The 12989-nt window shown below is 44.3% G+C and overlaps 1 protein-coding gene across 1 annotated transcript in view; it reads left to right on the top strand.

Moving 5' to 3' along the window:
- Positions 1–349: 349 nt before the first annotated feature.
- LOC311242199 (cytoplasmic phosphatidylinositol transfer protein 1-like) overlaps positions 350–12989 on the top strand; it is a 58954-nt gene continuing 46314 nt past the window's right edge. The window contains exons 1-3 of the mRNA XM_084331154.1: positions 350–496; positions 7644–7792; positions 11544–11655. Of these exons, the coding sequence (XP_084187280.1) occupies positions 449–496; positions 7644–7792; positions 11544–11655 (309 nt within the window). The 5' untranslated portion in view covers positions 350–448. The remainder of the gene's footprint in view (positions 497–7643; positions 7793–11543; positions 11656–12989) is intronic.

Raw genomic sequence — 12989 nt, 5'->3', positions numbered from 1 at the left:
TTACACCAGTTCACTGCGTTCACTCGGTATCGGCGGGATTGACTTCAGCTACTAACTAGTGGAGGGTTTAACTAGTGGAGGGTTTAACTAGTGGAGGGTTTAACTAAATGAGCAAACAGTTCCTGACTTCCTGGTGCTTTATATGAATCCTGTTCCTGTGTTTTCTCAGTTACAATGTGTCGATGAGGATCCGGGCGGCCACACTGTGTTGACTCGTTGAAGACCTCCGGGAGGCCACACCCACACTGTGTTGACTCGTTGAAGACCTCGGGGAGGCCACACCCACACTGTGTTGACTCGTTGAAGACCTCCGGGAGGCCACACCCACACTGTGTTGACTCGTTGAAGACCTCGGGGAGGCTACACCCACCCTGTGTTGATTCGCTGAAGACCTCCGGGAGGCCACACCCACCCTGTGTTGATTCGCTGAAGACCTCTGGGAGACGCCATGCTTCTCAAGGAGTATCGCATCTGCATGCCTCTAACCGTCCAGGAGGTAGGACATCTGCACGTCTCTCACAGTCCAGGAAGTAGAACATATGCACATCTCTCACAGTCCAGGAAGTAGGACATCTGCACGTCTCTCACTGTCCAGGAAGTAGAACATATGCACATCTCTCACAGTCCAGGAAGTAGGACATCTGCACGTCTCTCACTGTCCAGGAAGTAGAACATATGCACATCTCTCACTGTCCAGGAAGTAGGACATATGCACATCTCTCACAGTCCAGGAAGTAGGACATATAATAATAATTTTATTTGTATAGCACCTTTCATACAGGGAATTGCAGTTCAAAGTGCTTTACATCAGTAAGAATTAAGACATAAAATCAGTGTAAAACAAGCAGCAAAGCATAAAGTGGGATACAACAATGCAGATATATTAATCAAATCATATCAGAACCACACGTTCCAATAGGCTTCTGTAATCTGTTACAAAACATGATAAAGGTCCGAGTATTGACCCAGCAGATAGTGGGGCGTAGAGATAAAAATAAGTCAAATAATAGCAAGGGTAAAATGAGCAGACATATAAAATCACAGTTTTTCACATTAGGATCTAACAACAGGCCACCTTGTTTATGGTTTGATTCAGTTTTAGTATAATAGAAAATACATGAATGATGAAATGAGCACATAAAGTGCAGACATACTATAAAATCAGTTTTTTTTCAGTGCAATAAAATAGTTCTGGATTACTGTTTTAACAGTAAAGTTGTCTTTAACTTCTGTTTGGTATCCACAGTTTAAAACCTGACAGTCTTCCCTCCTGTTTGATACCCACTTTGACCCTTCGAACCTCCCACTCAGGGTGCAGTTCCCTCTCTCAGGGTGCAGTTCCCTCTCTCAGGGCACGGTTCTAGGCCTGGGTCTTACACAGGTTTAAAGCCTGACAGTCTTTCTTGCTTGATACCCAAACAGTTTAATACCCGACAGTTTTGAACCTGTAATAAAAAGCAATAGACAGAGTAAAATAGTGCAGTGAAATACAAATTATAATAAATAATAAAGACACCAAGTCTGTAAAGCCTTTCACATTTCCTGCTCACGGTCCCAAAACATCCCGCCTATCTGTGGGAAAACAGTAATTGACGAGTACGGATGTCCAGCCTCGGATATATAAAATAAAATAAAATAAAATCATAAAAACATGGGGAATAAAACATAGAGAATAGTGCAATGTCAATCACAGAGAAATAGTGCAGTATAATAGTGTAAAGTCAGTCAAATGCTTTGTTAAACAGGTTTTAAGCTGCCTTTTAAAAATGTCTAACGTATTGGCTTCCCTAATATTGTTGGGTAACGTGTTCCACAGTTTTGGGGCGTAGTTTACAAAGGCTGCATCACCGATCTTCTTATGACTCTTTCTGGCGACCTCTAATAGACCTGCGTCTGATGATCGCAGTGTTCTGGCGGGTGTGTCGTTTTTATTAGAGAGTCAGCAGCAATGTAGCTGGGTCCTTGTCCATTTAGAGCTTTGTATGTGAGGAGAAGCACCTTAAAATCTATTTAAAAAGTTACAGGAAGCCAGTGTAGAGCAGCTAAGACAGGACTAATGTGTTCCCTCCTTTTGGTATTAGTTAGTAGTCTAGCTGCAGAGTTCCTAATGAGCTGGAGTCTTTCAGTAGTTCTCTCCAGGCAGCAGGACGGGTTACATTACAGAGTCTACGGGACTATTTCGGCTGTTACCTCGCTGGCGTCCAGCCCGTAGTAAACACCACTCGGAAGGAGTGCCGTTCCTAAATTAGATGTACACTGTTTTGGTTTGGGTCACAAGACTGCTGTGGTGTTACACACGGTTTAATCTGGGATGAATATGTAGTGACCCTCTGAGAGAGCCGTGCAGCCAGTACTGTAACAAGGAGAGAGGGACCCCCCCCCCCCTCAGCCAGTACTGTAACAAGGAGAGAGGGACCCCCCCCCCCTCAGCCAGTACTGTAACAAGGAGAGAGGGACCCCCCCCCCTCAGCCAGTACTGTAACAAGGAGAGAGGGACCCCCCCCCCTCAGCCAGTACTGTAACAAGGAGAGAGGGACCCCCCCCCCCTCAGCCAGTACTGTAACAAGGAGAGAGGGACCCCCCCCCCTCAGCCAGTACTGTAACAAGGAGAGAGGGACCCCCCCCTCAGCCAGTAGGTCGATGCAGGTCGATGGTTTAGTTAGTGTCTCACTCGTGACTCAAGGACACTTGAACAGGGACGGCCATATTTGTCATCACTGGAGAGAGAACTTGTAAGATAAGATAAAATATTCCTTTATTGATCCCCTTGGGGAAATGCAGGCATCATGGGGGAGGGGGGGGGGCGGAGGTACAGGTAGTAAAATTATAGTACAGTGGAGAAGTAAAAATAAAAATAGAATAAAAAAAAGGGAGTGTAAACAATAGAATTAACTCTGGACATGCGCGTATGGGCAACAAGGTGCAAGAGGAGGGTATGTATGCCCTCTCAGTTATATTTACAATAAATATAGTTACAATATATATAATCTAATAATCCAATCATCTAAATCTAATCTAATATATTAATAAAGAAAATGCTAAAATGCTAAATATATGCTCTGATGAAGTATACAGTATATACACAAGGTGCGGTGTGCATAAGGTAAGTATGCCGTGATATACATCATACGTTATATATTGTCCTTTAGGTGGGAGTCAGACACACTCTGTGATGGAGGTTCCTAGTAGTTGGATGTCTGGCAGCGGTCCCTGCCCACTGTTGTGGAGCCTGATGGCCGCTGGTATGAAAGACTGGCCGAGGCGGTTAGTTGAGTGTCGGGGGGGGGGGGTATGAGTCTGTGACTGAACGTGCTTCTCATCTTGACTAGCTCGTCGTAGAGGAGGGGGGGGTGGGAGAGATTCTCCAGGATAGCAGCCAGCTTCCTTCTCATCCCACTCTCTGCCACCACCTCTAGTCTGACCAGCTCGACTCCCACCACGGAGCTAGCCTTCCTCACCAGCTTGTTCAGTTTGTTGGTGTCCCTCGAGTTTATCTAGCCCCCCCCCCCAGCATGCCACAGCATAGAAGAGGACGCTGACCACTACAGACTGGTAGAATGACTGCAGCAGTCTATTGCACACGTTGAAGGACCTGAGTCTCCTTCTGGTCAACCACTAGCTCACCCTGCCGCCCATAACAGACACTTTCTCCTGAAGGTTAACCCCTTAAGTATACACTGTCTGTAGTGTGGTAGTGAAAGGGTTAAGCAGAAGGTCACAGGTTTGAGTCCCACATCACCGTGTTCATCCCTGGGCGGTCCTCACCACCTCAGACCCTCCACTGTTTGAAGGTCACAGTCCGACGGCTATTAGCAGTCAGTCGATGAATAACACCCTTGTACCTTAGTGAATATAAGGGGATGATAAATCCTCACATGGTGCTCCATAAGGCATAACAAAAAATATTGTTTGTTTCCTGTTGGTTGTCAGTTAAGGCCATGGGTAGGTAGGGAATTTATTTTATTAAATCTTTTATTTTATTCTTTCCCACGGCGACTATGGATAGGGAATTTCTTTATTTAATTAAAATGTTCACAACAACATGGATGCATGTACTCTGCCAGCATGTTTAATATCCATACTAAAGGTTTGACTAAGATTTCTATGAAACTTTATTAATTTTTAAAATTCTTTTAAAGGATTTTTATTTTTATAAAAAAAAAATTTAACTCATAAAATATATTGGGTCGCACCTAAATCGGCAGGGTCGGTCGGCAACCGGAAACAAACCATTATTTTTTTTAGGCCTAGCAGGTTCCTGGCTGCCACTGTGATCTCATTACCGCAACACCATCTCTCATTATGTGAAAGAATTCTGAAAATATTCAATTGAAGTTAAAATATCTATACCTAAATAGACGTTTGTGAGAATTTGTGTCCTTGAGCAAAATCACTGCACCCCTGCCTTCTCCAGCGCCAGTGCAGACGGCGCTTTACCCTGTGCTCTGACGCCCCCTAGTAATAATAATAATACACTTTATTTGTATAGCCCCTTTCATACAAGAATTGCAGCGCAAAGTGCTTCACAGCAGAAAAAAGGCACAAATATAAAACAGTTTTTCACATTTAGGATCTAACATCCCAATAGGCCACCTTGTTTATGGTTTGATTCTATGGCAGTTAAAAAATATACAATAATACAAATGGTAAAATAGTGTAGTGCAATACAATAGTAGTAAAATGATGCAATAGTGCAGTGCAATAAAATGGTTCTGAAATACTGCTTAACAGTTTAAAACCGTCTTTACCTTCCCTGTTTGGTATCCACAGTTTAGAACCCGACAGTCTTCCCTCCTGTTTGATGCCCACTTTGACCTTTTGAACCGCCCTCTCAGGGCAAACCTCCCTCTCAGGGCAAACCGCCCTCTCAGGGCAAACCTCCCTCTCAGGGCAAACCTCCCTCTCAGGGCGCAGTTCTAGGCCTGGGTCCCCCACACAGTTTAAAAACTTGACAGTCTTCCCTCCTGTTTGATACCCACACAGTTCAATACCTGACAGTTCAGAACCTCTAATAAAATAGTCGAATAGAATCAACAGGAGTCCTAGTCCTAGTGACACTGCTTACATCTATGTACAGGCGTAGAGACAGGTGTTTAGCAGGCTGTGACGTACGTACAGGCGTAGAGACAGAGGTGTTTAGCAGGCTGGGACGTACAGGCGTAGAGACAGAGGTGTTTAGCAGGCTGGGACGTACAGGCGTAGAGACAGAGGTGTTTAGCAGGCTGTGACGTACGTACAGGTGTAGAGACACAGGTGTTTAGCAGGCTGTGACGTACAGGTGTAGAGACAGAGGTGTTTAGCAGGCTGTGACGTACAGGCGTAGAGACGGAGGTGTTTAGCAGGCTGTGATGTACAGGCGTAGAGACAGAGGTGTTTAGCAGGCTGTGACGTACGTACAGGTGTAGAGACACAGGTGTTTAGCAGGCTGTGACGTACAGGTGTAGAGACAGAGGTGTTTAGCAGGCTGTGACGTACAGGCGTAGAGACGGAGGTGTTTAGCAGGCTGTGACGTACAGGCGTAGAGACAGAGGTGTTTAGCAGGCTGTGACGTACAGGTGTAGAGACGGAGGTGTTTAGCAGGCTGTGACGTACAGGTGTAGAGACGGAGGTGTTTAGCAGGCTGTGACGTACAGGTGTAGAGACAGAGGTGTTTAGCAGGCTGTGACGTACAGGTGTAGAGACAGAGGTGTTTAGCAGGCTGTGATGTAGAGACAGGTGTTTAGCAGGCTGTGACGTACAGGAGTAGAGACAGACAGAGGTGTTTAGCAGGCTGTGACGTACAGGTGTAGAGACAGAGGTGTTTAGCAGGCTGTGACGTACAGGTGTAGAGACAGAGGTGTTTAGCAGGCTGTGATGTAGAGACAGGTGTTTAGCAGGCTGTGACGTACAGGAGTAGAGACAGACAGAGGTGTTTAGCAGGCTGTGATGTACAGGCGTAGAGACAGAGGTGTTTATAGCAGGCTGTGACATACAGGCGTAGAGACGGGTGTTTAGCAGGCTGTGATGTACAGGCGTAGAGATGGAGGTATTTAGCAGGCTGTGACGTACAGGTGTAGAGACAGAGGTATTTAGCAGGCTGTGACGTACAGGTGTAGAGACGGAGGTGTTTAGCAGGCTGTGACGTACAGGTGTAGAGACAGAGGTGTTTAGCAGGCTGTGACGTACAGGTGTAGAGACAGAGGTGTTTAGCAGGCTGTGACGTACAGGTGTAGAGACGGAGGTGTTTAGCAGGCTGTGATGTACAGGCGTAGAGACAGAGGTGTTTAGCAGGCTGTGATGTAGAGACAGGTGTTTAGCAGGCTGTGACGTACAGGAGTAGAGACAGACAGAGGTGTTTAGCAGGCTGTGATGTACAGGCGTAGAGACAGAGGTGTTTATAGCAGGCTGTGACATACAGGCGTAGAGACGGGTGTTTAGCAGGCTGTGATGTACAGGCGTAGAGATGGAGGTATTTAGCAGGCTGTGACGTACAGGTGTAGAGACAGAGGTATTTAGCAGGCTGTGACGTACAGGTGTAGAGACGGAGGTGTTTAGCAGGCTGTGACGTACAGGTGTAGAGACAGAGGTGTTTAGCAGGCTGTGACGTACAGGTGTAGAGACAGAGGTGTTTAGCAGGCTGTGACGTACAGGTGTAGAGACGGAGGTGTTTAGCAGGCTGTGATGTACAGGCGTAGAGACAGAGGTGTTTAGCAGGCTGTGACGTACAGGCGTAGAGACAGAGGTGTTTAGCAGGCTGTGACATACAGGCGTAGAGACGGAGGTGTGATTAGATTTATTCAAATGTGCTATAGATAAAACATGTATGTAGTGTAATCCTAAAATAAAGTATACATCGACAGAGCTTTTAGAAAGGTGCAGAATAAATGTATTAATAAATTTATCTTAAAAAACTAATTTGCCGGTCCAAATGAATGTTGTTGTTGCACGTATCCCCTTCCCATTTCCCCACGGAATGCACCTGATTGGATAAAGGATGACCTGCTGGTGCTCTAGTGCGACATCTAGTGGCTGCATGTTATCTATAGCACCTTTAATAACATACGAGGTTCTCCTGTTGACTGTCTGCCCAGACCCTACAGAGTTTTAAGACACAGCTGAAGGCACAGTCGTGTCGTGATTGTTTTTTAAACGTTAAGTTTCTTTATTAGTTGTCATACAGAAATATAGAATACTTTTGCATGAAATGCTTTTTTCTGTTTTGCTCCTGAGAGTGTGCTAGATAAAATAAAAAGATAGTATAAAATAAGTATAATATAAGTATAAAATAGAAAGTCAAGTATGTAAACAAATGTAAACAAAACAAAAATGTATAATATACATATATACAGTATATACAATATACAACAGAGATATACAGTACAGTGTAGAAATGGTGAGGTATAGCTTAGCTTGTGGTGCCACCTTGTGGTGGTGAGGTGCAATGAGGTGCAATTAGGTATGAGATTGATGTGCAAATCTCCTTACCAATAAATATAAAGTGTGTTAGTGTCTAAAGTTATTGTAGTTATATGACTTTGTGTGTGTACTGTATTTTATATTTATTTTAGTATTTCTGTCTTTGTATTGTACAGCACTTTGGTACAACTTCGGTTGATTTAAAATGTGCTATATAAATAAAGTTGACCTTGACCTTCTCTCTGCAGTATAAGATAGGTCAACTGTACACCATCAGCAAGCACAGCCACCAGCAGAGCCAGAAGGGGGAGGGGGTGGAGGTTCTGGTCAACGAGCCACACCAGGACGCCGAGCACGGCCAGGGCCAGCACACCGAGAAGAGGGTCCACTTATCCAGGTGACCGCCCGGGGACATTAGTAGTATTGATTTATTTGAACTGTTATCCAGGGAAGGCTTGCTGGACATGTATGCTATACACAGGGTTCGCACAAGGTCCTTGAAGTGCTTAAAGTGCTTGATTTTTTACAAAAAGAAATGTCAAGGCCTGGAATTCCTTGAAAACAGACAATTTTGTTTACAAGGTGCTTAAAAGGTCCTTGAAATTCTAATCAACCATTCGCAATGAATGTTTTCTTCATCCATGATAAAAAAAATTCTGAATCAAGAAATTTCATCTTTTTAATTAAAGTGTAACTAATTGTCGGAAATTGGTTTTAAGCCATAAATATTGGATCAGATTTTTTTTCTATTTAAAAAAAACTGCATTTAAAAGTTAATTGTATCCCTTTAAATACCCCTTTAAAATGAAAAATAGTGCTTGGAAAAGTACTTGAAAGTCCTTGAATTTCATTTTGCAATGTCTGTGGGAACCCTGTATACAGGGCTTTTCCTAACTGTTATCCAGGGATTGCTTGATTGATTGATTGATTGATTGATTGATTGATTGAAAATGTTATTAACAGATTGCAGAATGGGTACAATACAGTACAGCTCAATACACACAATTGTTAACACTTTTCACTGCGGTCTACAGTGAAATGCAATATTATTATTATTATTATTATTGTAAAGATTATCATTACAATTATTATTATTTTGTGCACGTTGTGCAAATTGAGAGGCTGTGCTCTTTGCACACAACCCTCGTACACTTGTAACATTGCCTCTCCAGGCGGCTGCGATTGTAATGATAATCTTTACAATAATTTGCAATAATAATATTGCATTTCACTGTAGACCGCAGCAGCGATAGAAATATATGGCGAATGTAGCTGTGCATTCACTGTACATGTATTGCAGGACAATGTGTGTACTGCCTAATATCTGTGTTGGTACAATTATATATAAAACGATATATATTTTAGCGACTAGCCCACTAGCGTCCTGCTACGCTCATAGCGAGGGGGGCGTACTAGCGTAGGTCAGTGGCCAATCAGAGCGCAAAATGGGAACCCGGAAACACGAACGCGTTGGTAAAAGCATAGACGCGACCGGGCCTTCTGCTCGGCTGCTCCTCGCCTGTGGAACGCCCTCCCTGACTACCTCAGAGCACCACAGACCACTGCTTCCTTTAAAAGAGGACTTAAAACATACCTCTTCACGAAAGCCTTCCCTTAGTTTTAACCTTTTATTTTACATGCCTTGTGTGTTTTATCCCTTTTTTATGCTTTTATGCCTTGTTTTTTTTTAATTGCCTATGTTTTTAACACTTTCGCGACCACTGGGCTGAGTCTAATTAATGGCAAGAGGACCGGGGAATGTAAACAGACGTGGGGCTTTTTGTAGAGCTAAATCTATACTTTATAGTATTGCTATCTGTCCATTCTCATTGTCAATTGAGTTCATAAACCGTCCCTTCAAAATGGCTTGAAGAAAAAAAAATGCATCAATAGGTTCTCATTTTATAGCGCCGTGAATATAAGCTTTATAGCGGATTTGGTCTCGTATATTTTCTGGAAAGCTAGATAAATGGCTAATAGCTGCTAACGTTATATCCAATGGCATTTCCGTTTTACAGATGCTAAAGAAATAACTCAAACTGCATATGATCGGGACTGTCCCAAAGCATGTATGCATGAAAGGGGGGGGGGGTTGCGGGGGACGTCGTTTATTATTATTGATTACCAATACCAGTGTTCGTCTAACTAGCCACATACGCTGGTCGGCTGGTTGAGTGTCATAGCAAGCTCTGATCGGGCTGTAATTTATGTGAAAAAGATCTTACCATGAGCCGGTGGGATCCCCCAGAGCATTTCCCCGTTATCGATCGCCATCTGGTAGATTGATATGTCCATTGGCTGATGATAAATCCCCTTATTGCATGGTGAAATCCGCAATTCAAAACGTATCCCGTGCAACAGACAATAGCTATCGCTTCAGATGAGTAGAAAACTACATTAGAGATCCCAAAAAAAAAGACAACTTCTGCCACAGGGAACACTCTATTATCGCGATAGCGCCCCTAAGAGGATCTGGCCGGTATTGCACCTTCTCAAATTCACAGAGTAGGGTAGATCTGCAGTGCTGGTCGGCGACCTTGAACAGGTTATTAAAATGGGATAAAAGCAATAACAACTTGCCACGGCTTTATACGTGATTCTGTCCACAACGCATGGATTCGAAACACGTATAAATACGTGCTACGTCCCCAATGTGTTAAAATCTGTTTTACCCTGTAGCACTCTGAGATCGAATGTATTATTATTATTATTATAATGGGGGTGACTGCAACTGGGCGGAAGTCATTGAGGCTTGTGGCAGAGGAGTGTTATGGCACTTGGCGTGATGGTTTATAGCACGCTGGAACAACTGCCTGGGCTGGTGACAGGTTGGCAGTTAAGACCTCGGTCAGCTGCTGAGCACAGCTCCTGAGCACGCGGCCGGGGATGCCATCAGGGCCAGCTGCCTCACGTGCATTAGTCCTGCTCAGTGCAGGACACGCGTCAGTGGGGGAGAGAGTGAGGGGCTGGAGGTTAGCAGAGAGAGTGAGGGGCTGGAGGTTAGCAGAGAGAGAGTGAGGGGCTGGAGGTTAGCAGAGAGAGTGAGGGGCTGGAGGTTAGCAGGGAGAGAGTGAGGGGCTGGAGGTTAGCAGAGAGAGTGAGGGGCTGGAGGTTAGCAGAGAGAGTGAGGGGCTGGAGGTTAGCAGAGAGAGAGTGAGGGGCTGGAGGTTAACAGAGAGAGTGAGGGGCTGGAGGTTAGCAGAGAGAGGATGAGGGGCTGGAGGTTAACAGAGAGAGTGACGGGCTGGAGGTTAGCAGGGAGAGAGTGAGGGGCTGGAGGTTAGCAGAGAGAGTGAGGGGCTGGAGGTATAAAACAAATCGTTTTCTCTTCCTTGTACTTTGTACAGTATATTGATTGGCGATCGTTGATGATTATCGTGATGTGAGACTCGACAACACTGTGAGTGGGGGGTTGACTTGCCGCTCAGTGTAAATTCCGAGTCAGAATAAAGATTGAATGAATGAATTATTGCAACAGCCAGCTTGCGGCCAAATAGCGAATCCCCTGTGCTTAAGTGAGCTTGTCCTGCACGGTAGGTTTAAGTAGGGCTGCTTCTAGGCCCAGAGAACACGCTGCGGGGCCTCTTTCTATGCCTTCTGCCTTCTCACAACGTGGAGGCTAAATGAAGAGGTGTGAGGCCGGGGCAGAGAGAACAGGAGAACCTGTTGGCGAGTCACCAAGGACCTCCCACGGAAAGTTGTTGTTTATGAACTCACTTCGACTCTTGTCCCACAATGTATTCCTGGTAATGTAATCACAATGAAGTATTTTATAAAGCACAATAAGCAGATTCTTTATTGCACACTGACAGCTCGTTGCCTTGGTTACACATGTTGACGTGTCTCATAGACCTGGTAGTGAGGCTCCACCTGTGATTTACCCCCATTGTAGATCAACAACTATACTACTACTAAGTGTCACATCCAAGCCGTGCTGTGTAGGGTCATACTCTTTGACTGAGGTATAGAAAAAGATGGTGCTAGTAATAATCCAACATACATTTTTGAAAATCATTTTTTTCTCAGTCCAGGACATCGTAAGAGCTTGGTTTAGAGAGCCTGTGTAACACATGGCTGTTATTGACTCCCCACATTGAAGCTTTTGCAGGTAAGTGCATAAGTAAACGTGTGTGTGTGTGTGTGTATAGCAAGCTTCCAGGTTGGACCAAGGCAGTGGTGCCACGTTCCTTCTACATCACGGAGAAATCATGGAATTACTATCCCTACACCATCACAGGTGATTATTATCCTCTCTACACCATCACAGGTGATTGATTACCTCTAACTCCTTTCAGTGGCACATTGGAATGTGTTTATTTTTTATTTTTTATAAAGCCATAATTAAAGACTGTCCAAATTATATTACTTCATTATTGGAATGGACCACTGGACCCTGTCGTACACAATCCATTGATTGTCTTACACTCAAGGTGCCTAGCGTTTGTACTGAAGTTGATCCAGTGATTGTCTTACACTCAAGGTGCCTAGAGTTTGTACTGAAGTTGATCCAGTGATTATCTTACACTCAAGGTGCCTAGAGTTTGTACTGAAGTTGATCAAGTGATTGTCACTCAAGGTGCCTATAGTTTGTACTGAAGTTGATCCAAGTGATTGTCTTACACTCAAGGTGCCTAGAGTTTGTACTGAAGTTGGTAGATGTGCTTTTGGCTTCTCTGCCCCCGACCTCATGGAATACCCGGCAGGAAACTCTGAAACTAGACACTCTATGAATTAATGTGTGTGTGTGTGTGTGGGGGGGGGGGGGGGGGGGGGTTGTTATTGTGCATTGTGCAAGGGGATCAATAAAGGAATATCTTATCTTATACATAATATTAGTGATTGTATCTCGTCTGAAACAAAAGCCAGGATCAATAACTTGATTGAATTTTTCCACTATCTGTTGCCGTGGTCAATATGATCAATAGTATTGGATGAATTCATGCTGATGTCTGTTGTTCCCTCTCTCTCCTTCATGTTGTCTGTTGTCCCCACTCCCCATGCGTTCCCTCTCTTTCTCCTTCATGTGATCTCTGACCTGGGCGTCATCTCAAAGAATTCACAGTGAGTAGTATCTCCTGATGTAGTGTGTGCTGCTCTTACAGATGTGACAGATAGTAGGCCTGTGATATAGCTACTATATTATAGCCCCCCCCCCCCCCCCCTTGCACAGACGGGCAAGCATCCGAACTAAAGTGAACATGAACTGAATTGAAGTGACACTGACTGACTTCACTTGTTATATGTGACTGTCCTGTATGTATATTTATGTATTTATTGTGGGGATTGGGAGGGGGGGGGGGCGTTTGATGTTCCATGTTGATGTCCCAGTGCTTAAAGGAACACTCCAACATTTTGGGAAATTTACTTATTTGCCATCTACCCTGGAGTTAGACAAGCAGATACATACCTTTTTCTTCTCTGTGCATGCAGTAGGAGTAGGAAGACGCGCACCATTAGCCTAGCTTACTGGAAGTAGGTTCCTCCATTAGCCTAGTTCCCAACGTCTTCCTACTCCTAATGCATGCACAGAGAAGAACAAGGTATGTATCTTCTTGTCTAACTCCAGGGTAGATGGCAAATAAGTAAATTTAAAA

The sequence above is a fragment of the Notolepis coatsorum genome (assembly GCF_963971535.1).
Source record: "Notolepis coatsorum genome assembly, chromosome: 15".
Lineage (NCBI taxonomy): Eukaryota > Metazoa > Chordata > Actinopteri > Aulopiformes > Paralepididae > Notolepis > Notolepis coatsorum.
This window is presented reverse-complemented; position numbering and strand designations above follow the sequence as displayed.